The 26,384-nt window shown below is 42.2% G+C and overlaps 2 protein-coding genes across 5 annotated transcripts in view; one reads left to right on the forward strand and one right to left on the reverse strand.

The window, feature by feature from the left end:
* The first annotated feature begins 785 nt into the window (after positions 1–785).
* IL5RA (interleukin 5 receptor subunit alpha) lies at positions 786–19,823 on the forward strand. 4 transcript variants are annotated; one of them, XM_075052671.1, is made up of 12 exons: positions 789–853; positions 1,950–2,068; positions 3,910–4,065; positions 5,408–5,553; positions 6,148–6,286; positions 6,811–6,943; positions 7,019–7,209; positions 8,195–8,340; positions 8,984–9,119; positions 12,339–12,435; positions 17,323–17,404; positions 19,370–19,823. In XM_075052671.1, exons 3-12 carry the CDS (start codon positions 3,957–3,959, stop codon positions 19,460–19,462), a joined length of 1,272 nt encoding a protein of 423 aa, XP_074908772.1. In that variant the 5' UTR covers positions 789–853; positions 1,950–2,068; positions 3,910–3,956; the 3' UTR covers positions 19,463–19,823. The 4 variants fall into 4 exon arrangements, with proteins under 4 accessions (XP_074908773.1, XP_074908772.1, XP_074908775.1 ...); XM_075052672.1 differs by lacking the exon at positions 1,950–2,068 and having other exon boundaries at positions 786–853; XM_075052674.1 differs by lacking the exons at positions 17,323–17,404; positions 19,370–19,823 and adding an exon at positions 15,240–15,298.
* Positions 19,824–23,777: 3,954 nt separating this feature from the next.
* Positions 23,778–26,384, reverse strand: part of LOC142042644 (contactin-4) — a 307,150-nt gene continuing 304,543 nt past the window's right edge. Inside the window, exon 23 of the mRNA XM_075052777.1 lies at positions 23,778–25,643. Coding sequence (XP_074908878.1) covers positions 25,543–25,643 — 101 coding nt within the window. The 3' untranslated portion in view covers positions 23,778–25,542. The remainder of the gene's footprint in view (positions 25,644–26,384) is intronic.

Genomic DNA, 26,384 nt, shown 5'->3' on the forward strand with positions numbered 1-26,384 from the left:
CTCCGCTCACACACACCGCGTCCAGCTCAGATACTGCACTTCAGCAAGCCATGGAGCAGATGAAAAGAAGGCAGTACACAGCAAAGGACACTACTAGAGCCTAAAAAGTACCAGTGAGGAGACAAGTTAAAGGAAGACTTGTGCAGAAATGTAGCATGTTAAGGCTTCTACATGCTCTGCAAGTCCTTTGGGCTGGCACTACAAGATAATGACAAGTAAAATTCAGGTTAGATATCAGGGAAAGATTTCAGTGTTGGATAGGGAGGCAGTGGAGCAGGCGCCCAAGAACTGAAAGAAACTGTCACCAGGCATCTATAGACAAACATCAAGCAGGGATGACAGTCGTAATCAAATCCTGCCATCAGGCACAGAGATAAATCAGGTGACTTCCTAAGGTCTGGCCAGCCCACGTGTCTCTGAATAAACAGCTGATTACTGGGTAGAGAGTTTGGATTTGATTTTCTAGGGGAAGAACAAATTGGGGTATCAGCAGTGGTCTGTCGGTAGCTGGCTATAGGTTATTTCTTTGCAGTCAGTCATTAAACATTTCTGCTCTTGGAAAAGTTATTAGAGAATTATCAGACTATGGTATAGAATTAACCCTCAATAAATAAAGTAGAACCATTTCTGGGCTAAACTGTGTGCTTGTATGGAGCCTTCCATCCTGTGGTTAAATCTGTAGTTCCCTTTTTCAATGCATGCTTGTCTAACTTATCATCTGCCATCATTTCTGAAGTACCTATCACATTTGTACTTGAAAGACAGCAGTTATAAAAGAAACCACAGGGAGATGACCCAGAGGATGTTTGAACAAACAGAGCAGACTCTTCACAGAACTTTTGAGACTCTGCAGGTAACCTCCTGGGATATCTGTTGTGGTTTGTTTTTGTCTTGTTGTGCTTTGAAGACTGCAAAGGTCCTGCTTTTCAAATTCGGCTTTGCCTTATGCTGAAAAATGCATCTGGAATCTGCTTCTGACCAGTGGCTTGTGAGATAGTGGGACATGTCAGCTATAAGTAAGAAAATCATTACCTTTTAGAGGCTGTTTTCTATGGTTTGGATTCCTACTGTCTTTAAGAAGGAGTGTACCCTTTTTGAAGGGAATATATCCTTTACCTTCTGCTTATTACTTTTTACCATATATAACCAAAACACAAAGTCATTAAGGTTTTTATTTGTCCTGAGACCTTACTATATCCATTTTTGTGAAGAGTGTAATCCTCTTCTAGATTTCTAGTTAACATCTGTACTTGAATACACTTATTTTGATTCTCTTTTCAGTAATTTCTCACATGAAACACACAGGGTATCACAGACTGCAAAGCATTCTTTAAAGGCTGTGGTCTTAGCTACATAAATAACTCTTGCAAAAGCTGTACTTTCAATCTTAGTCTGATAGCGAGAAAAAGAAAAACAGCATTTTTAAAAACAAGGCAGGAAAAGATAAACTGAAAAGAAGCACAGGGATAATAATTGAAAACTAATCTGCATTACAGTAACATTCTATATCCAGTTTCAAATCAGTAAACTGCTGCTCAGAAAATGTTAGGTCTCTGTCTAATACCCACATGCTTTTAGACAGCAGAAGTACCTTTGAAGAGTTGATCTTTAAGATTCTTTCAAAAGCATAGGGAAAAGAATGCGCCCAGAAAGAATCAGAATCCTTACTTTTTGAGGACAAAGTAAAAAAAAAATCTATAGGTAGCCAAACCCACTTTAAGTAAGCTCAAGAGAGCCAGGTTTTTAGTTGTGCTAAGTGCCAGAGCAGTCCTGAAACCAACGTACTGACATTACTCAAGTTGGTAGATGTGAATCCTAAGCAGTTGTAAAACATGAGGCCTTTTAAGGAGTTTTTTTTTTTTTTAATAATGTACTGAAGTGATTGCCTTTTTAAAAAAAAAAATATGAGTGCTCTTAACAGTGCAACTAATGAAGCTTCTTTCCCAAAGTCTCGTAGTTGTACCTGATAAAGCTTTGACTGCAGCTGAGGAATCACAACCTGTCCCTCCATCTCTCTTCTGTGCAAGTGGAATGCCCTTTGGTGGGTTCTCATGTCTTTCTCACCGAGGTACTTGGTTCACATTACAAGAGTGTAATCTACTTGAAACTGCTTCTTAGCTGCTGGATTTGATTGTAGGTAGTTGGTGGGAGAGCTGCAATGAACGTAGTGGGTAATGTTAATAGTTAGGAATGCAGATATGTACGCATGCATAAAAGCACGTGTGCACACATCTGCGCAGTTCAGAGTGGTGTTCTTGGCAGAGTTGTGGGGTTATTGCTTGCATGAAAATGAGAAGCTAGTTTTTATTTTCAGGGACTTGAAGTTGATAAATTTTTACTTTTAAATAGAGAAGACAAGTTACCAGTATATTTAATAGTCTCATCAGGTAAATATAACAATGTTTTTTGAAGTAGGAAAGAAAGCCTGATGCCAGTAATTTGTACAAAAGCACATTGGAAACGTGTGTCATGTTCTAGCAGTTTTTTAAATTAGTTTTTATCAGATATAGCAGTATAGGTGTGGCAGAGATTAGGTGCCATTGTAAACTTGTGTTCAGTCCACATAATGCTCTCCAGAATAACATAATCTTGTGAAGCAGAGATTTGCATGGTGTTCAAGTGAGAAAATCCAAAAGAACAGACTTTTTATGAATGGTAATGCAATAGGAAATAGTCTTGGAGGCATTGTGTAGGCATAAATATACAGTGTGAATAGTAATTACCTGATTGTTTGTGATTCATATACATTTTGGAAGAACCAAAATGTCTGGCCAAAATGTCTTTCAATAACCCAACATACAGAAGAGCAAACCCTGGATCCCCAGGAATAATCCGTTAGCAAACTCCAGAGGTTAAGTTAGCCTTGTGCACATTTTGGCTAGCAGAATAGCAGATACATACAAAATATGAATATAGATAATGAGTTGACTTGGACATTAAGAAACACACTGTATTGTAGATTATGTGTCATTTTAATGAACTCAGCATTCATACACCATCTTGAAAAATAGTTACTGTATAGCAGAAGTACTCCAACTGTGATCAATTGGAGTGCTTCCAGTCCCTGTGTTATTTATTGGAGGTTCAGGGAGAACTGATGGGTTAAAGGCGCTTTCTCTGCTCATTACCATCTGAAAATATTATGTTTTCCATACAAGCAATTGCTGTAGTGCCCCAGGGAAGTAGTGCGATTGGGCTGGGAGGGCGTATTTCTCTTCGGTAAGAACATTTTGGAAAGCTGCTGTTCTGTATTTCCATGTTGTTTATATTAGGTTATACATGAATGATTACACACAGATTTTTTTCTCCCAGTACTTCATGAAACAATCTGTAGGAAGCATAAGAACATGCTGGTTTTAAGCATTAAAAATAGTCATTCATTTAAATTAGAAACAAACAAAATAGTTTCTCTTACACCCAATAATTAACACTGGAGAATTAGCCTTGAGGTGAGCACTGAGACTGCTTCTTTAGCAAGCTTTATTGAAATAGAAACTGGAAAGTAATTTCCAGTAAGTAGCCATTTTATATATAGTGACAGCTAAAAATATGGTTATTTCTGTTCTTGGAGTAAATGGGACTCCACTAAAAGCCCATATACCTGAACCTGACTCACTCCTCCCCATGGAGAGATGCTCTAATTCTGTGACTGCTGCTCTGAACATCCACACATGACACCGTTTGAAACCAGTAGCTTTTTCAAAGAGAGCTGGTAAAAGCAAAGGGGGCAAAATGAAATATTGTTGGTGGTACTTGTATTAAATTTAGCTATGACAAGATGCATTTTCCTGCAAGGAAAGGAGAAGAATCTATCCCCTGCAAGGTAGCAGTTTCATTCCTTTGATCATGTGCGTATGCCATGCTCCATGGTTTGTGTGCTTAACACTTGGGATTGTGTTCATTTTTTAGCTATCATCAGCCTCTGTAAAATGGTGACGAGGGACATATGCTGATACATGGCTGTTCTCATTTACCATCTAAAGATTATGGCCAGCATGATGATTGTTTTTCTGATCCTCCTTTGGACAACAGACTCGGTTCAGCCAAACACACCTCAAGCTGCAGGTAAGGCATTTTCCTTCTACCAGTGTGTAGCTTTAGCACCAGTGGGTGACCAAGGCCCCTTTAAGTGTTGGTCAAAGGCACTATTCTACACATGAATAAAAGAGTCCATGGTATGCCATGAGTACAGGACCACAGATGACCATGCTGTGTTAACATGCTTCCTGGGACAGTTGTAGCCTGTCTCAGATTGCTCCCAGCCAGTGCCTGAGGACTGTTTTGCTTTGAGAAGAAAGAACCATGAGGCATGTAGATGCAAGCTGTGCCATGCCACGTGTCCTCTGGGCAAGCAGTTCCTGGCCTGGTTTATTAAACAATTTAATCCAGCCGGAGCAAAGGCATTATTCCAGATAGCCATTTTAGTTCCAGGAACAAAACTGCAATTAGCTGCAGAAACACGACAACACAAAGCGTTGCTGGCATAATCCTGGTATATCAACAGCCTTAATGGTGACATTTTTTGTGGGCATTTCAACAAGGAACATTTTAAGGGAACCAGTTCAGGATGGTTTGTGTTGACGTTTTCTTAACCCTCATGAGGCAGTTTTCCTAATGCAAGGTGCATGCTTGAAAATAGAACTAGTGGCCATCAAAGGTTGAAATCACGGGAGAAGAGAAGTGGGGACTGACATCCCTCAGCTGCCTTGGAGATGGTAATTAAGGGGGAACAGGCTCTGAAGAACTCTAGAAATGGAAGGGAGTAGATTGATTATTTCATTGCCTTGCTATTTATATGCTAACATTTTCCCCCAGCATGAGATCTTCCTCATTTCCATATGAGCCCCAGGAATCCCTCTTGCCCTGTCGTTTTAAATTATCATTCCCATCCTTCTATGTTTTCTTCCATTTGTGCTTAATTCCTCTGTTCATCATTTTGTTTCTTCTCTTGCATATAACTTCTGGCTGTCAGCCTTCTCTCAGGCAGCCACCACGTTATGCTCTTCTGCAAGCTTTTGTGGGTGAGAATTGTTTGTACGGTTGATCACTTGATCAGCCCCATTTCAGTACAGATGCCCAGTGTCAATGTGGCTATGAGGATCAAGTTGAAAAACCTGAACCTAATTAGCAAGTCAAATGGAATATATCATTGTGATTTTCAAGTTGAAACTGTTGTAAAATTCATTTTTTAAGCTAAGTTTTAAGTAAACTCTTATTTGATGAAGTTTTGGTTGTTATTTAAAGGTATTTTTCAAATACTAGAAACATTTTATAAGAAGCTGTTGAGGGAATATAATATTGAGATGAAATTATTTGCTTGTATTGCTCATTGCTTGTAAACAGTTATTGCTCTAAACAATTCACTGGATTACTATGTTATGAATATTTTTGTTCTTCTCCCTTACAGTTCAGGTTTTCCCACCTGTTAACTTCACCCTTACAGTCTCTGCATTAGCACAAGTACTTTTACATTGGAAACCAAACCCTAATCAAGAACAAAAAACCTACACTATTAGATATGATGTGAAAATCCTAAGCCCTGTGCCTGAAGAGGTAAGAGAAAAGTCCAGTATTCTAAGAAGGTTAAATTCGTGTTGAGTTAAACATGTTGCACCAAACCAGGGTGCAGTAAGTGTGATATGTCTCTTGAGCGATTGGCATATTGAATCACTTATTCTCTTACATCATGAACGTATACTTTGAGCACTGGAGAGATTCCCTTTCAGCTATGCTTATGGCTACAGCTCTTCTGGGACAAGGGTTAGTCTGGGAATTGGCAATCTCTGCAGTGTTCATCTTGGGGGGAAGCTGGATACTGGTTTTAAGTGATATTGCTCCCCTTTCAAGTCAGCTCACTTAATTCACATTAATGCCAGGGTATCATTAGAGTGTCAGACCATGTTTCATCACTGCTGTGTTCTATAGACAAACTTTTTGTAAGATAAGGGTCCTGCTGTCTTAAATGAGAAACCTTGCACACTTCTTGTGTGCATTATTTGTACTGTCTAGCTTTATACACTTAATATAACCAGCTAATCTAGCTGGCTGGTTTGCCTCTTTGCAAAGACTGAAGCAGTCTTTGCAGGTCCCTTAATTCAGCTTGCTTCACACGTGATGCTTATGTGATTTTTTTTTTTTTATTTCAAGTATGATACAAAGAAGACTCACAGTATCCGAACGGCTGCACTTCACAACGGTTTCTCCGCACACATTCGGACATTACTTCTCCATAATGACCTTCTGATGACAAGTGACTGGGTGAAGGAAAAACTCCCGCCTCTGCCAGGTAAGAAGAAATGCAGGGGAGGTCTGAATTTTGTGTTCTGCCCTGGTCTGTGGACTAGACATCAAAAGGTAACGGGTTTAATTCTTGAAAAATACAGCATTTTCCCCTCTACCTGCTATGCTGATCTTACAAAACAATTTAGTCCAGGACTTTCTCTACTGCTGTGGAGCCTGGACTACAGTCTGGAGGTGCAGAACATTGATAACCCATATAAAATTTTCTAAAAATTCCTTGCTAAGGCGAAGATAACTTACTTTTATACACTCTAGGCTATTAAAAGGTCATGTGGCCTTGGCGTACATGAAATATGTAATGGTGCTGTGTGGTACAGCTTTACTTACGCTGTTTGGGAGTCTTCATCCATCCATAACTGATAGACCTGTGTGATAAGGAAGAGAATTGGATACAATAGACATAGATATAACGGACCACAGACTGTAATCAAAATGTTTTAGCAACATGAATTTGTTACAACTTTTGTAATAAGATTTTTCTTTCTGCTTTATAATTCCTTGACTCTCCAGGTGCTCCAGAGACATCTGTCACTAATTTGTCCTGTGTTACTCGTATCACCATTTCTAGTACTGTTTCTCTCCATTGCACTTGGCTTCCTGGCCAAGGGGCACCAGAAGATACCAAGTACTTTCTATTTTACAGGTTGGTGTTTTCTCCCATTTTAGTCAGCAATGGATTTCTTTAAAAGCATCATGTCTCACAAGTATTTTAATTTAGGTATGAGACATACACTGAAGAATGTCAAGATTATATCAAAGACAAGTGGAACAGGAATACTGAGTGCAGATTTTCAGTGACTCAAATTGATCCTGAAGAGGTTGACAATCTCGTTGTAATCCACATTAATGGGTCTAGCAAGTATGCTGCAATCAAACCTTTTCAGCAGTTATTTAACCAAAATGCCATTGGTGAGTAGAAATACTTTTTTTTTTTTTTTTAAATTTAAAAATGTCTAGCAGGATTGTCAAAAGATTTGTGAGAGAATATTACTGGATTGACTGTTTCTTGATTCAGGTGAAAGTATGTGCTGGTTTTGCATAGATATCTTAATGAAATCGGAAGAAAGAAAACAGAAATGGAAGGTTTTAACTAACTTTGATTTTAGTATTACAGAATGGCAAAAATAAAAAGCTAGAAAATACAATTAGTTATTCTGTTTGTTAGCCAAAGCATTATTTCCAATATTCATTTTCAGCTGATTTAGTCAATATACCTTCAGGTACAGTTTTTACTACCTTTTATTTTACACCCTTTCTTTAAAAGGACTAAGATGCATGATTTCAAGATAACCATGTCATTTTAAAGAAAGGCATTAGACTGTTGAATAAAAGGTGGTATCAGCCATGACTGTCTATCACCTTTCACCCACCCAGATAATTTCTTTTCCTTCATTAGTTCCATGCCTGTCACTTTTTTTGTAAACAGGTGACATTTCCCTTTTTTCATGGCTTCACTAAGATAAAGCAGTTGACATACTTTCTTCTTAGAAATCATCCCCATAATAGCTACTGATCCATTCTTTTGAATTTGTTCCAGTTTTCAGTAACTTTCCTGGTTACTTCTGTTTTGTTCTTTTTTTCCTGAAAAGAAGTTTTTCTAACTGTTCTATCATTATTGTCATGCTTTTGTGAAAATTAATTTGATAAATCATCTCCTCCCCCCCCAATCTAGTTTTCCAAAACTTTAAGTAGATTTTTAAAATTGTTTTACCTTAACTATTGTTTCCAATATAGTTATTCCTCCTAAATCCTTATCTTTTCTGTCCAAAATGTGAAATAGATTCAAGGATTGTAGGTCGTATTTGGAAACACTATCAGGTTATAAAGTTCTCCAATTGTTAGTATTTAAACTTTGCTCTATAAATAACTTACCAGTACAGTTTTCTTTTTGTAGAGAAGGTGAATGTTCCCAGAAATGTCACTGTATTCTTAGAGCAAAATGATCTCCTGGCCACATGGGAGAAGCCAATTTCTCCTTTCCCTAAAGAATGTTTTGAATACGAATTTTACCTCTTCAACTTGAAGTCAGGTAACAAGCAGGTAATTGCTTCTCTGATGTCCAAGTATTACATAGCATTCCTGTCTCTGAGCTGACTGTCCTAGATGATAGCTAGAATTTGCCTTAATGCAACCTGGTGAAAAAGTCTTTGTATTTGTGGATATGTTACAAATTTTAAAACATTCAAAATAAAACCTGCTATTAGTATATTTTTGAAACTATGGACTTTCAGTGAAAGTTGTCCTGTTTGTGACTAGGGTTCAGCAGAGCCAAAGTCTCATCAGTTTTCATATTTTTCCTCTTTTTCTGGATGTCATTTATGTCTGCAACAAACTATCCCCAAGAGAAGTAGGAAAGGAGAAGGATAAAAATTGGAGTTATTCAGTTTTATGCATCTGGGTTCAGAACAGTAGGAGGATGAACAATTCTGAAAATCCAGCATTAACTGTCTTAAGGAAGAATGCAAAAATAAGGCATCTTTCAAGAATTTGCCCTGAAATATTGGCATATTATGAGAGAAAATACACCTATAGAAGTAGAGATCTTACTTCAAAGACAAAGCCAGATGCTCACTGTTAATCTAGAAAAAGAGTTTTAAAAAAAAGATAAACATGATTAAAGTTTGTTTTCTGAATTGTTTAGTCTTAAGTAATCTATAACAGTACAATATTGTTTTCCTAACAGATATTGAAAATATCGTCAAATGACTTCAGATTACGGATTGATGTTACCAGCAGATATTCAATACAAATAAGAGCTAATCACCACATATGTTGTATGAGAGGATTTTGGAGTGACTGGAGTGAAGTTATTTATGTTGGTAAGAATGACATGCTTCTGTCTTCTAGTGAATATTATTACATTGCTGAAAAGCAAATGCTGCCTAATCATGAGCATGCACAACACCACGTAATTTTAACAGAAGCCAGGAAAATAGGCATTTGAAGAAATAAACTGACTTCTTAATGCCGAGGGGAGTTAAATCTGTGTTCCATAAAAAATTAAAAAAAAATCTCTCAAGCAAACTTTTGGACATATGGGGGAATGTTTAGACAGTGTTTTGTTTTTACATGCTTAAGTTTTGAGAAACTGCTTTAAACTAGCTTAAGGCCTAAGTTCTAGGTAAGGCCTTTTGGTTGCATTACTTCCTTTAGTTTTTACACGAGTTTCCCTGGCATGCATTGTGATGTTCATGCTGGAAATTAATATGAGTGATCATGTGAACTATTACTTTACTGGAGCTATCTTAACTCTTAAATGTTGGGAGGAAAAAAGAGCATGCTTTTAGCATCTTTGGAACATGATAATTTGCCCCACTTTGTTCTGTATTTCCTGCTTGCTGAACATGTTTTTCTGAAAATAACAGTTTCTTTATCACGGCACGTTATCAACTGTTTCTTCTTTGACATCCTCCTTTGCTCTTATCTTTTGAGTTTCTTAACTAACTTCCTGGTTTTCACTAAAAAAAAAAAAATAAGGTCCCTAACACTCTCCTGTTTACTACACTTTTCCCTCTTACATCTATTTGCTAGTGAATGCGATTAAATCTGCTGGTGTTTTGCTGCCTTACTCTTAATACATCCCCTTGACCTTCCCACCTGGCTCCATGGTGCTGACAAGCCCTTGGGAAGAAAAGCTCAGCAACCTGACAACTGACCCGGGGCAGGGGGGATGACCAAACTTCTCATTAATTAAGAAAACCGGGCCTGTTTATTAGCCTCATGCACCTATCCGGGAAATATTTGGATGAGGCCAACTTTAAGACGAGTAGACCTCTTCTGACCCCATACCCTGAGAGAAACACTGGCCTAGATTGTCCATCCTGTAGCAGCAATTCTCCAACTTTGTTAAAAACTGAAACACAATTCTGGTTTCTTTCCTTGGGCTGTGGTGGTGTTTAGAAGCATTACAGTCAAACAAAGCTAGATAAAAATCATCAGTGCAGCCAAGTGGGCTGGACACCCTCATTAACTACGTGTGGCAGCCTGATACAAATCAAATCTGTGAAGCTGTAGGTACATGTGAACAGCCACTGCCAGGGTGCACAGTTTAAAAGATGCACAGGTCAAGTTTTGGGCTGAGAAGTACCTCACAGCATGTTTGTGCTGTTCCGATTCTGCTTTCCCAGCAAGGCTGAAAGATTTGAGGGTCCCTGTCTGTGAGCTGGAGCACTTTTGGAGCTGTCTCTGCTGCACAGCATGACGACGACTGAGGAACCTGGAAACATCGCCCTTATGGATGCCTCTACTCATGCACTGCACATATCAAATATGAAAAATTCATTCTGATGGTAAAAAAAAAAAAGTTAGTCGTCCATAAAAATTTACTTAAATCTCAAAATATCCAAGGACAGGTCCACTTACTTCAGTTTTTCTTATGAAAAGGGTTTTTTAGAGGCTTGCTGCAGTTCACTGACCCAATCCATGTTATTGCATAAGTCGCTGGGTTTCAGTACATACTTCAGCCAGTCTCATTAGCGTTGCTGTTGCTCTGTGGCTCTGAGGAAGTTTCATCTGTTCCCTCCCTTTCATGTATTACGTGGACACCTCTCACTGGGCAGGTGCGTGTGCTTGTGCTGGTTCGCAGTGGTGTTGGTGTGCAGGGCTGGGCTGGTACTGCCGGGCACATCTCGGAGAGAAGCTGGAGGAGGATCGTGCCGGGCAGGACCCCAGAGCCACAGCACAGCCTCTCCAATGCTGCTTCTCCCACACCTTTACTCCGAGTTGCAGTGAGTCCGTGTTGCCTGATCCTGCCTTTTTGGGGCCATTGCCAACCAACGTAAGATGGAAGAGACTGAGGACTTGCCATTTTTGGTTTGGAAAATGGAGACACTTCCCAGCCTTCATGCTGGGATGCTTAAAATTGGTTTATGGGACTTAACCATTTTCCACAGTTTGCTGCCCCAGTCATCCTCAAGACTTACCTGAAGCATAACTCATTGACAGTTACATCCTAAATCTTATTTTCTTCAAAGACAAGTGGTAACCCTGAAGACAAAATAAACCATCCTAGCCCATTTGTAATTGCAAGGTTGACTGTGTACCCCTGTCGGGGTGGTATGGAGGCGCAGGACGGATCACACAGCCCAGCTCATGGCGTCATCCACACGCTGCTCTCAGGGACTGCCCTGCAACTGCAGCCGTCAGCGGAGACAGCAGGCTCAACTCCTCATTTCTTAGAAACAAATCTGGCCACAATTGAATATTGTTTTGTCTACAGCACCAATAAACCCAACACTCCTGCTGCTAGCCGATTTATGTCCTTTCAATTACCTGATAATGGCAGTGCTGGCACCTTGATGCATAGGACAGGCAGTTATCGTAAGCACACACAGACTCAGCAGCCTTTTGAAAACGCAGTTCAGTGTAAATGTCTCTGTTGTATAGCATAATGTGGCACAAAATAATGGTCGTGGTCACTGAGCACTGCCTTATCAAAACAGAAACATTGACCTTGATAGAAATACCTGTGTCTGCTCACAGGCAGAGGCAGCAGAGAAATTCTTCCTGAGGAAATGTATCAGCAACTAGTTCACAAGAAAAATGGGGGATTTCAATGTCTTTTTTACAGGCAAGTTTAGGAAGCCAGAGAAATCCAGTTCCTGGCTAGAAAGGAGTAATAGAAGCAAAGAATGGTTTAATGGAAAGCAAACATTTTGAGCCTGAGGTCAGTAAACAGTGTCTTTGCTGAGTACCAGTCGTGTGCTCGCTGCATGGCATCACCTGTGTCAGGATGGCAGCTAAAGGACCATATTGTCCTTCTGGTGGGCCTGGCTCCTCATGCTTCTTGGCCTGTTCTCTCCTTCATGTCAAAATGAAAGAAATTTATTGTTGAAATTAGAAAGTCAGTTTCATGGAAATTGTTCTTGAAACTCTGTGTTTCATTTCTAATTCTAGATACCAACTCTTCATTGTTTGCATGTTAATTTGTGATCTGAATATAATCACATAAAACAGCTGATGAAATCTTTTGGAAGAGTGTGTTTAAAATAATCTGCACTAAAATAATTTATTTAATTTCTTTTTTTCTTGAAATTCAGGGCAAAACAAACTGGAGAATCCCGTAGCCTGGATTCTCGCTGTGCTTTGTGTGTTCACGTGCTGCACATTCCTGCTTGTTGCTATAATATGCAAAATGTAAGTATCATCATCTTCTTTTTAATTCTTTTCTTTTTAAGAAAGGGCACTAAGTTTGGTATTCAAGCATAATTATACAAAGCAAAAGTACTGAAAAGTAATAATTAGCCTCAATTATCAACAATAACATTCAGCAAAATTGTTGGGGTAAGAGTGTTATTCAATGTAATTTTAAATGACAAAACCATATACTGAGTGAGGTGAATTTGTTAAAAATCTTTTTGTCCTTATCTCGTTTCATCACTTAAATGGATCTGGTTGGGTCAATGAGTCCCAAGCAGGACTCTGTCTTTAACCATGGTGAAAGCTGCGGTGAGCATCTTTCATGGCTAAAATGTACAGACTGATATTTTCTCAGTCTCGTCCAGCTCAGCCTGTAGACATACTTTCTATATTGGGCCCTGGGCATGTAGTCTGAATTTCAGCTGACATCAGAGTGTAGTACATGCTCTGAAGAGGTAAAAATTCAGTGCTTTTGTGCTTGCTGCTCCTTTTGATCTCTTGACAGCAAGTGCACTGAACTATTGTTTGCTTTGAGTTTCTGAACTATTTGTTTAGTTTATTTTTAATTACTACAGAGGCTATGGACGCCATGTAGTAAAAAACCATGACATATAGCCAAACTTCCCAAAATGTGCTGTGAAGAAACCCAGATACACTTTGGATTACACTTTGGATTTCTGTAGCTGTGACTAGTCAAATCATAAGTGATGACTTAAAGGATCAATGTAATTACAAGCTTCTCCCCTGAAACATGCATCAAGCAGCAATTATCAGTCCACAATAAACACAGCTCCCAGTAATGTAAGTGCTGTCCTTGACTCTGCTAATTTCTTATTAATTTCTTTAATGCCTTTTAATTTATTGGTCATCCTGATGTGTCCTTGGCTATTTTCCTTCCCATACCACATTTCCTTTATCAAATAAAGGTCTTGTCTACAGGAATGTTACATTAGAATAACTGTTATTTACTCTCCCTAAAGTGTCTGGTGTCTATGATAACCTGTTCTTAAGTCAATTTAATTAGCATAGCAGGTCTCAATAAGCAATCCTTTTTGGAACAAGATAGATTAACTCCCCAGAGAATTTATTCATGTTGTGCTTTGTATGCACTTGTTCCCAACTATGCAGCCTTGTTGTATTGGTGGAAATCCCCAAACCGCTTTTGCTCACATCACTGATGATTGACCTGTCTGTACAGCTGTAGGTCCTTCACTGCTCCAGCATCATCTTCATCAGCTCTCTCCTCTCTCTTTGGGAGAGCAAAACACCAATACCAGTTGGTACCAGTCATACTGCTCCATGTTTTCCTGTGGCATTCTGCGAATATTTGGATATTATGCAGTTACCCCCTGCAGAGATCCTGAAATAGATATAGAGGCAGCAACAGGTATAGGGGAAGACTTCTACTCAAGGACCAGCTTGAAGCTGCTGTGCTAATGCATTTTATGAACTTTAATACATTAGGCAAATTTAAGCTAGCTTTTCCAGGTTCAGCTGCTTGATGCTACATTGGTTGCTTCTAGGAGTCTCTCTCTGCCTGTCTAGTATAGAATTCCCTAGCACCCAAACTCTCATTACATTCCATCTTTGCCAAAGTGATTAAAATTTTATCTGCTTGCTGCGCTGAATTTCACAAAGTTGCTAGCTTTACTCCACCCTTCCCAAGCTGCTTCTTGCTTAGTGTCCTTGCCACTTCTCTAGTCCCCCAGCCTGCCCTGGGAGGTGGGAAGTGTAAGAAGATGAAATGGAGTGCTTAGCCTGCTCATTTGTTGTATCTGCAGATATTAAAAAAAGAAAAATAGAACAGGTTCCCTAGATCACAGTTTCATTAGTAGTCTCAGTTTCTACTGCTGTTGAAAATTCATGAAGTGTACCATGCAATTCAAGCGACAGAATCATTTCAAATTTCATACGATTTGAAGCCATTACAAGGAATTTCATTATAGCAAAGAGTTCTATAAATTTTTCTGTGTGCTTCCTGGTGATTGCAGGCATCAGAGATGCAGCCCACCATTTGGGAGAAATGCTACAAGGCAAAGTAGCCCTTTGGGACTGTTTGGATAGTCTTTTCCCTTCACTTACTTGCAGTAGCTGATGTGGTTACTGTCTTGATAAAAAGCACAATTGAATGTTTTCCTAGTTTGCCCTCTGTCTTTATGAATTAGCATCTTCTGTACTTCCTTGGGCTGTACCTTGGAATAACATTTTCTCCTGGAGGTGAGCCCACAGGACGATGTAGTTAATAACTTGCTGCCAGCTGCTCTCCGCTTAATTGACATGAGGACAGTCAGTAGCCCTCCATACCCTGAAATCAATGTGGTCATAACGACCTCCACCAGGTACCCCTCCCTCTTCTGCACCCCACGACCAGCAGTCACCAGCCACCCGCTACAGGGAAGCCGTTTGGAAAATGTCACAGGGAATCTTGGTGGAGGCAAGACACTAGAAAAGGTGCTCTAACATACTGTGAAAACAAATATTTCATCAATCTCATCGTAGCGGTTAGAAGAGGGAAAAGAAGAACTTGTTCTCCTAGTTACTTCTCTTTATTTATCTTTGGCCTTTTCATGTCATAGCCTGTGGGAAAAGTGGCAAATTTCAGAAAGACAGACACAGCACAATAACTGGAGAGCCTGAAACACTGAGTTAAGGCACGAGGCTCCCGTGGGGTGTTTCCAAAGCCTGAAGGTCCAGGTAGCGCTAATGGAAAGGGCTGTGCTCTAACCCATGTAGAGACAAGCAGACATAACTGGAACACTTTTTGTGACAAGATATTTAATCACATCACTCCAACTTTCCAGTGTCCTGCAAAAAAGACCAAGACCATTCTGAGGGCACCACTGCCACCACACCCACCAACGCCTCACTGCAAAGACTCTTGCACCTGAGGAGCAAGCAGCCCCTACGAACACAAGTGTGCTTCTGCCTCATTTCTGTTGGGCATTTGTGCACCCCTCCTTAAGTGCTTCTACTCCAGAAGCAACATGTAACTTATGCTTTTTGCTGACTCAATAAATAATTTTGATATGGCTCCATCAAAATCTTTTATTGACAAACAGCACAACTAGAAACACGCCAATTCCAAACAAAACCAAATCTTGTTGGTTACATTGCACAGCAATAGCATAAATCAAAGCTACACTCGGAGCTGAAATAAGATGCAGGTGAAACCATGTGGTCTCCAGGGCCTTCCTCCTGAAAGGCTTGGGAGACCCAGTGGAGCGCAGGAGCTGTGAAGACAACAGCGCTTGCAAAGCTAACATGGGTATGGTCACAAAGACCTAACCCTTGGCAGGAAAGCTGGGAAGAGTAGAGGTGATGCCAGGTGCTGGAGCGTAAATATTGGCACTCATCCCAGTCCCACTCCTGAGTTACGCTAGCAGCCATTTTACTGTCCCACTCTGCTGGTGGTGACCACACTGCCTGACCTGTCCTCTGCAGCCAGCAATGGTTGGACTGCATTCAGCATTTCAGCATAGGGGATGCAAATGTCCCCTAAAACCAACTCACTCGCACCCTGCTTTTCCTCCCCGTGTTCCCACTTCTGGCTGCACACCTCCGTCACAAACCCTCGTGCATGTGCAGCAATGGGGAGATATCCCACAGCTTGCTTGGTCAGGTCTATCGTGGAAGGAGTGGTATGGCCCTTCCCTTCGCCTAATAATTAAGCGTCAATGTCTCCTTCAAGGCAGCAGCAGCTCAGTCAGGAAGGTTTAGCTCCAAACTGATAGTCAGAAAATATTATTCCTCCTCACCTCCCTGGTGAGGAGGAATAATAGGATAAAAGAAAACTTGACAGAACTCAGAAAGCTTTTGGAAGAGGAATAGTCATAAGAACATAAGCATTGAACTAACCAGACATCAGCCAGGAGAACTGTCACAAAATAAACGAGGCAGAGGAGCAGATCCGCCCTTGGTCCCAGCATCTAGGGCTCCACACCTTGGCCACGTCTCTGCTTCACGGATGTCAGGCTTGCTCCACAGAACAGGCTCCAGACACTAATTCTGGGCTAAATCCTATAATCTTCACTCAGGCCAAGTTCCCATTAAAATCTGGCCCTATTTGGACATCGTGCTATCCAGGGGCAGAGATAGTGAATGCGTTTTGGTGATCGAAATGTGAAGTCTGTACTCTGGGAGATATCAAAGACAAGAAAAAGTTCACTCTGCAGCACTTGCTATCACAAAAATACATATGCCTGTATGCTTGAGCCAGACTAAAGAGTGTCAGGCAGGGAAGGAGTATCTCAAAGGGTGTTAGCAGGATGAGTTATTACACTGCTAAGTAGAACCGTTTGCTGTCAGTCATCTCTGGTCCCATTCCTTGCCTTCTCCTTGTTCCCTCAGCACACAATTATTTGCAGTTGCTCTCCCACCACGAGACATGGGCAGATTATGTCCCGAAACCAAAGTCTGAGCAAGAGGCAGCCTGTCTTGAATGTCCAAACAAAGTAGATGACAACGCAGCCCTTGGGAAGAATGCGAGCACGAACGGGCAGATCAGAGCAATTAATTTCTCTCCAAGACAGGCCTATTGCTGGCTGTTAAAAGCTGCAGCAATGCCCCCTTGGATGGGACCTTCCAGCCCAGCTCTCTGCAGCGGCTGCGATGGGAGAGGCTGATGGGGGAGAGGTGTCTAGAAGTGTCCTGGTGGGAATGGCATACCTGCCCCGTCCTCAGGGTGTCCGCTGGTGGACCATTATCCATTACTTTCAGCCCTTTTGAACGTGCTGCGGCCATCAGATGCCGATGACTGAGTGGGGCAGGAGGGCTGGAGGTGCAAGGAGATGTCTTCTCGCAGGGCTAAACACATGCTGCTTGTTGGATACATCATCCATCAGGAAAAGCAATTCTTTCACATCTCTCCACTACTGTTTTTTGCAGAAACCAAGTATGGAGTAAACTGTTTCCACCAATTCCAACACCCAGCAACAAATTCAGAGATCCCTTCCCAAATGACTATGAGGTAAAATAACTAACTTTTTTTTTTTTTTTTTTTTTTTTTTTTTTTTTTTTTTTGTTAGAAGGAATGCTTGTGTTTGTGTGCTGCTCTTTCCCTGTAAGGCTATGGGCATATAGCCTGTTACAGGTCAGTTAAAGCCTTTTGACCTCTTAGAATTTCTCATGTCTGTATGAAATGTGGACTACATTGTCAAATGTGTCGTGCAGAACATGCCAAATGGGAAATTTGTGGGTGCTGTTAACGTAATGATACGCACAGCCCTGACTATAACATGGGGTTAGCCATTGAATTTAGCAATTTGTGAGGCTGTTCTTGCAATCCTAACTGCTGTGGTCGGGTCTCACCTGGCTGTGTGGCCACCTCCTCTGCTGAGGACAGGGCCCAGTCTGCCATAGCTCTGGATCTGGCCTTGTTTGTAGATGAAGTGTTTTGGGGAGGGCTAAAAAAGAGCAAAAGGATTAAGTGCTACTGTCGAGTGCTTTTCTAATATGCACCGAATTTCAGGCACACAGTGTGGTACCAATGTCTCTGCCTTTTGTACAGAAATGCAGTGTAGTTGCTCCTTCCACCGAGCACAGCTAGGCAGATAGCTCTGCTTTGGCAGGGACTGGAGGTTTGCTCCTGGAGAGCTGATTTATTTTGTGAAACCTAACAATGGGAAATGTTTTGGTCCTACTGTTAAGCTGGTCTTAAGCCTTATTATGTTTGCTTGTTACTTCCTGATAAATACATTTGCCTTACAGATAAGATAAAACTCCTCATTGTCTGCTCAAGGGAAGTGCTGCTCAGTAACTTGATTTTAATTTGTCCCCTTAGAATAGGGGTTTGATTTTCTGGGTATTGTTCTTCTTCCATAGTCTGGACAAGGAAACAGGCTTAAAAGATTATCATATAATGTTTGTTTTTAATTAAAGTCAGTGGTATAAAATAACACAACTTAGAGTATCACAAATAAGAATATGACAAATAGCAAATATTAACACTGCAGCTAGAAAACGTGGGCTTACAGAGGCTGTTTCACATTCCCAAAACCAGCACTGCCTTGTATTTAGTTGTCTCTTTATTTGAAGTGAGCTCGGTGCGGGTAGGCGATACTGGCTGGAGGCTTTCTGCTGGCAGCACGGCCGCAAGGATGGTGGCACCGTCAGGGAGAGGTGAGGACATGGCCCTGGTGTCTCTGCTGAGGTCACCCAGGACAGCGAAACCCCCAGCAGCTGTTTGTTGTGGGCACCGAGTTCCTAAATTCGTAAACAGCGGGGTGAGGTGACGAAAGCCCAGCGCAGTGATGGCAGCACGGCCTGTGGGAACCGCGCTCGGCCCCGAGGAGCAACTCTGCCTCCCGCTGCCCCTGCAGGCTTCCGAGCTGCTGAACCGCTGCTTTCTGCTTCCTTCTGCAGGTCACCCTGTCCCTGCATGCTTGCTTGCGCAACTCTGCTTGGTACTGAGGGGTTGGGTTGTGGCCCCACAAGTGGGCTTTGCTGCTGGGTATTCAGAAAAATTTGCATGCCTTGTAACATGCCCTCCAGCTCCTCCTGAGGTTCTTTGTCCTTGGCTAGAGGGGTGTCTGTCTGGTGGGCCACCCTGGTCAACTGTGTTGTGCAAAACATGCCAAGTGGGAAATCTGTGGGTGCGGAGGGCTGCTCGCCCGAGGGACAGAGTGATGAGCAGCCCTGTGAGAACTTCAGTGGGAATGTGAACTTTCTGGTAAAATTCTTCTGTTGAACCCAATGCTCTTTCTCGGCTCTTGCCTCATGGAACATTTTGGGTGAATCCCTCTTTAAATGCACCAACTTGAAACACGTTGTTTTGCAAAACATGTTAAGTAAGGGCTTTGCAGCATTTGTTTCATAACGAATTTCAACACAGGCTAAAAACAGTATGTCATGACTCCTCTTTTAATTAGTGCAGCCCAATTGATAACCCATTTACCTCCCAACTCGCCAGCTAAAAGCAGTGTTTGCTTTCCAGAGAGCACGTACCTACACCAGCGAGACGGAGACCGAGTTCAGCAGCTTCGCTGAAGATCTCTACTGCAGCGCCCTTGACGACTCTGTCTTCTGAGAGGCTGCGCGGCCTCGGCATGTCACCCAGCATCACCGGAGCGGGCTTCGTGTCACCTCTGCTGCAGCAGCGTTTCCAACCAGGGGAGGAGGAAGACTTGCTTCCATGAGGCACCTTGCGTAATGATAAGCTACTAAACAAGAAGTCCCAGTTTAAGCAGGATTGAAGTATGCAGTACAAGGGCTGTGTAGGAAAAAAAAACATTTTGGAAAAGAGCTAACGGCTTTTTTTCTGGTTGACAGCTTAATCTTTTGGATTTTTGTTTTGTTTTAAATAACTGTGACAACTCAAGCTGCAAAATGCAAAGTGGGACTTGGTGCAGCCCTGTGTATGGCAGCAAAGTACCCAGCCGTGGTCCCTGGCAGTGACCAAGGTGGGTCAAATCCTAGGAAAAGAGTAAAACAAGCTGTAGAGCACCCTAGTTCTGTCATCCCTGGTGCTGCACGGCTACAGCAAATCCATCATGAGAATCAGGACCCACACCTGGCCTTCACTGATACATTTTGTAATAAAACAGTGTGAACTCAGCAAATAACCTGAATAACCTCCATGGAAATGCAATTCATTGATGAAGGGAGCGTCTGTCTGTGCTGTGTGGGAGCTGTGAGCCATGCAGCCAGACCGTTCCTGTGTGGGGACTGCTTGACAGTTCAACGGCCAGGCTGTGCCTGATGTGGCAGTGTCCATCTTGTACTGCGTAAAGGTACTTACATCTTGCAATTTAAGTAAACAAAGCGCCAATTTTGGATGTTGGGAAAAGGCTGTCTCAGGTGCAGGGCTTTATAAACCCCCAAAGCCTCTGGATTTTATAGGCTATTTAAGATGAGGTTACTTTGCTTATGCAGCTGACACACAATTAGAGTCTTACTACTTTTGTGCACAAAGCTAGCACCTTGCCTTGCTACTTTGGTACACACAGGTAGCCCGTTGCCTTGTTGTTTGTGTGCACGCAGCCGGCACCTTGCTGCCACAAGCAGAACTCCCAAAATCTCTGGGTTCGTGTGCGTGGCAGGTTCTGCAGGTGGCCTGGGGTGCTGCACGGATTGTGTGCGCTGCAGGCCTGCGAGGAGCCGCGTTTAAACCTACAGTAAATTCACCGCCTAGGAATTGAAAACTATTTGGGGAAATAGCTATGAAACACTGCAGAAAACTGACAGGAGTCAGTCGCCCGCACTCCCCTAGCCTGGACCCTGCTGCGCCAGGCACACAGCGAGAGCTGGGGAGGGGAACAGTCTCCTACTCTCAGATTTTTCCTGTGAAGTTCCGAGATATTGGCAAAAATGTCTATGCTCATGTGGTTGTGCTGCCAGGTGGACAAAGACACTCCACTAACGATACCTCGATGCCTGCTGCACGCCTCTCCTCGGGTGTCCTGACTGTCCGGCACACAGAGGAGTCCTTGCTGTTTATTCCTCTCCTGGTTTGTGGAAGTTTATTTTTTCTTCAGGTTATTTTCTTTCTTCTTGTAAGATTTGTACAGTTTGCAGAAGAAAGGAGGCATTTTTAAAATCTTGGTTTCCTTGTGGCTTAGAAGTCCCCACCTTTTGGCTGCGTGAACCGGTGGGGCTGCAATGGCCGACGCCTGTGCGGGAATCACGGCAGCCGGCCAAGACTGCAGTCTGCATGCTGTGAGACCCCGATTTCAGCATGGAACAAGAGCTTCGCCCGTGTTTCTTATGCTCCCCTCTTCTGAACGAGGGAAAGAGCATCCGGCTGCCCACCCAGGTGCTCACTGGGGGCTGCAGGATGGGGGGAGGAACGGGAGACTCGCAGTCGGCTCATTTTCAGTACAAAGCTCCTTTGCAGGCTCTTGCCTTTGACGTCGGCTGGCAGCATCTGCAAAAGGACAAGAAGGGATCGGTTGTGCTTCCTGGCACGAGAGTAAAGTTTACAGGGGGGAGAAGAAAAAAAAAAAGAAAAATGGCACAAACTGCTAGACTTCCTTAGTTGCACCTGCAAAACAAAGCACAGCCTGGGAATGCAGAGTTTTCAAGTGTACAGTAATTAAAGAAATGTGCCAAGGACTTCTTGGTGCCCTTAAGAGGCTTTCTGAGTTGTAAGGAGCTGGGCTCCTCCTTCGTGTGCAACTTCAGCTGCCGTCAGGTAATTTTGAAAATCCAAGCCCAATACTGCAACCTGTTTTTCTTTGCTATCTGTTGTTCCATCTTAAATGAACCCAGTTTGAGACGGCATCGGTTGCTGTTTGTGCTTTGTTTACTTCCATTGTGTAATCCACCAAGCGAGTTACCAAATAAACCTGCCTGAAACCACTTGAACAACTGGGGCTTTGACCTCTCTGGCTGCGGACCACGAAGGTCTCTTCTTCTTGCGGAGTTCCTTCTGCTTCCAAGAAACTTCCTGTCCGTCGAGCTGGCCAGAGGTGGGGTTAAGCACATTAACAAAGAATAAAAAGAAAGATTTGACCCAGCACATAAATTGTTTGGAAAGTGCCTAACATAATTGAGTTCCCAGGTGCTACAGACTAAAAATAATTATAATAAATGAGCCAGTTCTCATCTGGGTGAAATAGCATGGCTACATCAAAATTAATGCAGCTCATTAATATAACAATGTTTGTGGCTCAAATGTCTCTCCTGCATATGATTTTAATGGATCGGAGGTGCCCAGCTTTAACGGCCTAAAATCAGAATTTCATTAGTAAAATCCTAAAAATGAGACCAAAGAGAATTCATTTACTGTAATGTATTTTATGTCATGCCTTCAAGTGGCCCAATAAATAAGATTTCTAAATATAATTTCATTCCCATTAATAGCAAGATATTGCAGAGATTAATGCAATATATTTAAGTCTATTTTGCATTTGAGCTGTACATTTGGCCTGTGTGTGAATGCCCGGCACTTGCTCGTGAAGGCAGCCGCAGCCTCAGGCAGTCGAGGTGTTCCTGGGGCGCATGGGTAGGCAGCTGGGGGGAAAAAAACCCCACGCTTTTGATTTTCAGTGTCACTAATAAGGATGTGCATGACAGGAAAACAAGTAAATAAAACTGAGCTGGTGTAAAGCAGCAGGAGGATCTTCATTTTCCCAGCCAGGCCTTTGGTCTGGCAGCCCAGTGCTGCCTCGTGCCGGTACGCGGTGGGGAACCTCACCTGCGCTCAAGAAGATCCACCTGCGCGCGACGAGCAAAGCAATTAATGGCAGAGCTGCTGCCTCACCGGCATTACACTCGGAGCAAAGTCTTCACTTCAGGCAGCCGGAGGGAAAAGGGAGCATGTTCGGTACATCCCAGGCGATTCGCTCTCATTGCCACGTGCCGCTCGCAAGCTCTGCAGCGGGGAATGCGAAGAGGACAGGCTGCGCTCGGGGCTGCGTGTCACATTTTGCCGCTCTTCGGCCAGCCTACACAGCCAGTGAAGCTATCTGTCCCCAAACTCCTAGATCAGGGTTATGAGTTTTGAGCCCGCAGTGCAGAGAAGTATTTATTCTGACTTTTTTTTTTTTCCTTTAAACCCAGCTACAAACCCCGTGTGTTCCTCCTGCTGCAGCTTTTCCCCGCTGCCTCCGTGAGAGCAGCTTCAGGAGCGTACCCCTGGCTCCCCTCTAGAGACAGCAATTTTAAATTTGCTTTTTAAAAACTGAATTCTGTTACCGGGCCATTTTCTTTTCAAGCTTCATTGACTGCAAAGCACAATATTGGTCCTTTGAAACACAGAGCACAATCAGACGACTCCTGCGCTGCCACCCCTAAAATCAGAATGAGAAACACAGGTTTGGTGGATTTAACGATTTCAAGCAGCGCTCCCCTAAATCCTCAGAAATCCACAAGGATAACCAGCGAAGCGGTGCTGTACCCGGAGGGGGTTTGGTCTGGGCGCAGGGTCAGCAATGCTCCGCTCTCCTGCGTGGAGCTGCTGCTGCCCACCTGCTCCTGGACGGCTGCGATGGCCACGCTCAGAGAGATGGTCGTGAGGAGGGGGAATGCCAGTTTGGGTCTTTTCAGTTGGTTTTACCCTTTCTTTTTCAGTCTGAGCTTCCCCAGCTGTAGAGGCTCCGCTCCGACAGCGCCAGCCCACATGAGCTTGGAAAAGTCATGACTCCACATAAATAGACATTATCAGCCCAAATTCACGCACACAGATTTATTTTTTTGTCAGTTTTGGAAGCAGAATTAGACCAGCAATGTATAAATAGATCTTTTTTTTTTTCCTGCCTCCACAAAGTTTTGACTTAAACCAACCCTTCTTTTGTATCTTCACATCAGTGACAATCTCAGCAGGTGCTGCCTATTGCCATGGTGAAATTTGTCACTGGGTAGAATGAAACGTGGAGGAAAAATGCTCCTAGAAGACAGGTATCTTTACAAATGACAGAATATTTATTACCAATACCTTTAAAAAAAGATTACATCTGCTAGATCACTGATAAATATCATTTACACTGGGGAGAAAACTACAGAAGCTTCTTTTTTTTTGTTCCATTTTTCTTGGTTTTGTGTTTTTTTTTGTTTTTGTTTTTCTTTTTTTTTTTACATAGAAGTAACCATATCAAACTAAGAAAGGAACACAGCTTGAAATACTGACAATATTTCTCTGGTCAACACCCCTGACTTTTACACAAGTGGAATCCTGATTATGAGTTACTGAATAAATATATTTAGAAGGTCTAAAAGTTAACTGTATTATTTTGTAAGCAAAAAGACAAGTTACAGGCAAATTCAAGCTATCAGAAAAAAAAAGTAATAATAAACCACTGCAGCGCATTTAAACTTGAAAATTTTATAGAAAATTCCGTTGCCTTTTACTAGTGTTATCCCATCTGAGTGAACTTACAAAATTACCCCGTAGTAACAAACAGTCCTTCTCTGAAGAAGAATTATTTTCCTGTGGATATTGTCGTTTTCCGGCGTGACTCTATTTTGCCTTCAGGCGTCTATGAAGAGTTTCTAAAGAAGCGCAGGCTTCCTCGCAGAGAACCACCAGGAGATCCCACCTCCCCGCGGACAACCTGCCCCTCCGTGGGAGCCCCGGCTGCTCCCCGAAGCACAGCACAGCTCCTCTGATGCTCTCGGTTCGGTCCAGACTTCCTAAGCGTTTTCTATACAGCGGAGTTACAAAGGATGATGAGTTCTGTTCCAGTGCACGTGGAAAGCAAGCGCATATTCGGACAAGAAACCCAGGGCAGCTTTATGCCTCAGAGCATTCTAATTTTCTTGGAATAAAATCCCCCAAAGCGAGGTGGATTTAGCCGGGTTTACACCCGAAGGTGAGAACCGCGTTGGTCGCTCGCTCCTTCGGGTACCTGTCCCTTTTTGTCACTAGAGGCAGAGATCGCATCTTTGCAGTATCTTCATTCCTTCCCAATTTAATGCTAATTGTGATAAAGACAAAGCTGTTTCAAGACAGTAAAAATGGACCCTTGCTGCATGATGCCAGAATATTAGCTACATGTCCTGTAGTCCACAAACAACCAAAATTCCTGTATTTTTTCAAGCTTAGAGTGTTCTTACTGAGTATTTCGAGTTTGTCTTGCTTAGACCTCTGAATAAAATATAACATCTTGTGTGTTATTAGCACTTGATTTAACACAAGAATCATCGTAACTGCCATTTAAATACAGCCACATTACGAACCAGATCTGGAACAGTTCTGCCTTCCGTAGCCTTGTAAAACTGTACAGTAAAGTTGCAGCCAATTTACTAAGAACAACTTTGAACTCTCCATCATAAAGGAAAAAATTCCAAACAATATTTTCATGATAATGTCGTCCATAGCATTTTATAGCAGAGGAAAAATTAATATCTACATCATATGTTAACTTTAAAAAATTCTATAAAACACTAAATATATAATAAAAAATATGCATATAAGGACATATGTAAACTGCTTTGGTAACATCATATTACAGATGTTTTCAGTGCATTGCAGAGTTTCCAAGGAAACTTCAGACAAAGCTATATTTGCTTTGAGGAAGTACTGTATAATGCCATTCCTAAAGAAGCATAAACATTTTTCCAGTAGTAAGATGTACTCAAACCACAATATTACTTAGTACTGGGTGTCTTCAAAACAACTAGCTAAATGTTGCTTATATTATAAACAAGAAGTCCTTTATGTAATTTTTGTCATAAACTGGACCGAGCTGTGAGCGATATCATTATTGTGCTGATGGCTGAGAGTGTACAGGCGTTGGAGGTCGAAGAGCCAGATCCTCTTGCGTACGCATCTGAGAAAAGGAGAGAGGGGGACAAAATAAGCGAACGGTGAGGAGGGCAGCCTTTGTTAACCCAGACCTCTCCCTGCCCCGATTTTAATTCTCTTTCCTCCCATGAAGCACGGTGGTGGCAGAAGGCGATGTGGCTCCCGAGAAGGTCCCCTCCTCCTGCTTCAATAACCTCCTCTTTACTGGGTTTCACCTCTCTAACTGGATTTTTGGTTTAACTTGAAATCCTGCCACTGTTGCGTTGAGGCTACTTTCACAATTCTATTACTTCCTGGCCCGTTTACTTATTATTTTGTTTTATTTACATTTGTACTATAGTCAAGCTGTTACTCGTGGCACCAGCCTGGCATGATCCACACCCTGGCGGAGCTGCGTACCCGCTCTGCGGCCCGCTGCGTTCAGCCCGATCGGAACCGGCATGTGTTCCTGCTCTCTTTCGCTCTCCTGTGTCTGCTGATTAAATTCCTCTGTATGGTTTATATAGCCACAGTGTACAACCATGGTGGAGATAATTCTGATCTCACCCAGGGTTTTTTACATTGCTGTAATTTTAATGCCATATTCCTGCATTGCAGAGGCTCCTGATTTAATGCAGCTTATAAACTGGGGCATTATTAATGGAAGATGGGACATGGAGATTTTGCAAAAGCAATGTTGTGTAATAAAATACTCTCTTTTCTGCTTGTTCTTCTACACAATCTCATTTCCCTAAATAAATATTTATGCATCCAACACACAATGGAA

Source organism: Buteo buteo, chromosome 21, assembly GCF_964188355.1.
Source record: "Buteo buteo chromosome 21, bButBut1.hap1.1, whole genome shotgun sequence".
Taxonomy (NCBI): domain Eukaryota; kingdom Metazoa; phylum Chordata; class Aves; order Accipitriformes; family Accipitridae; genus Buteo; species Buteo buteo.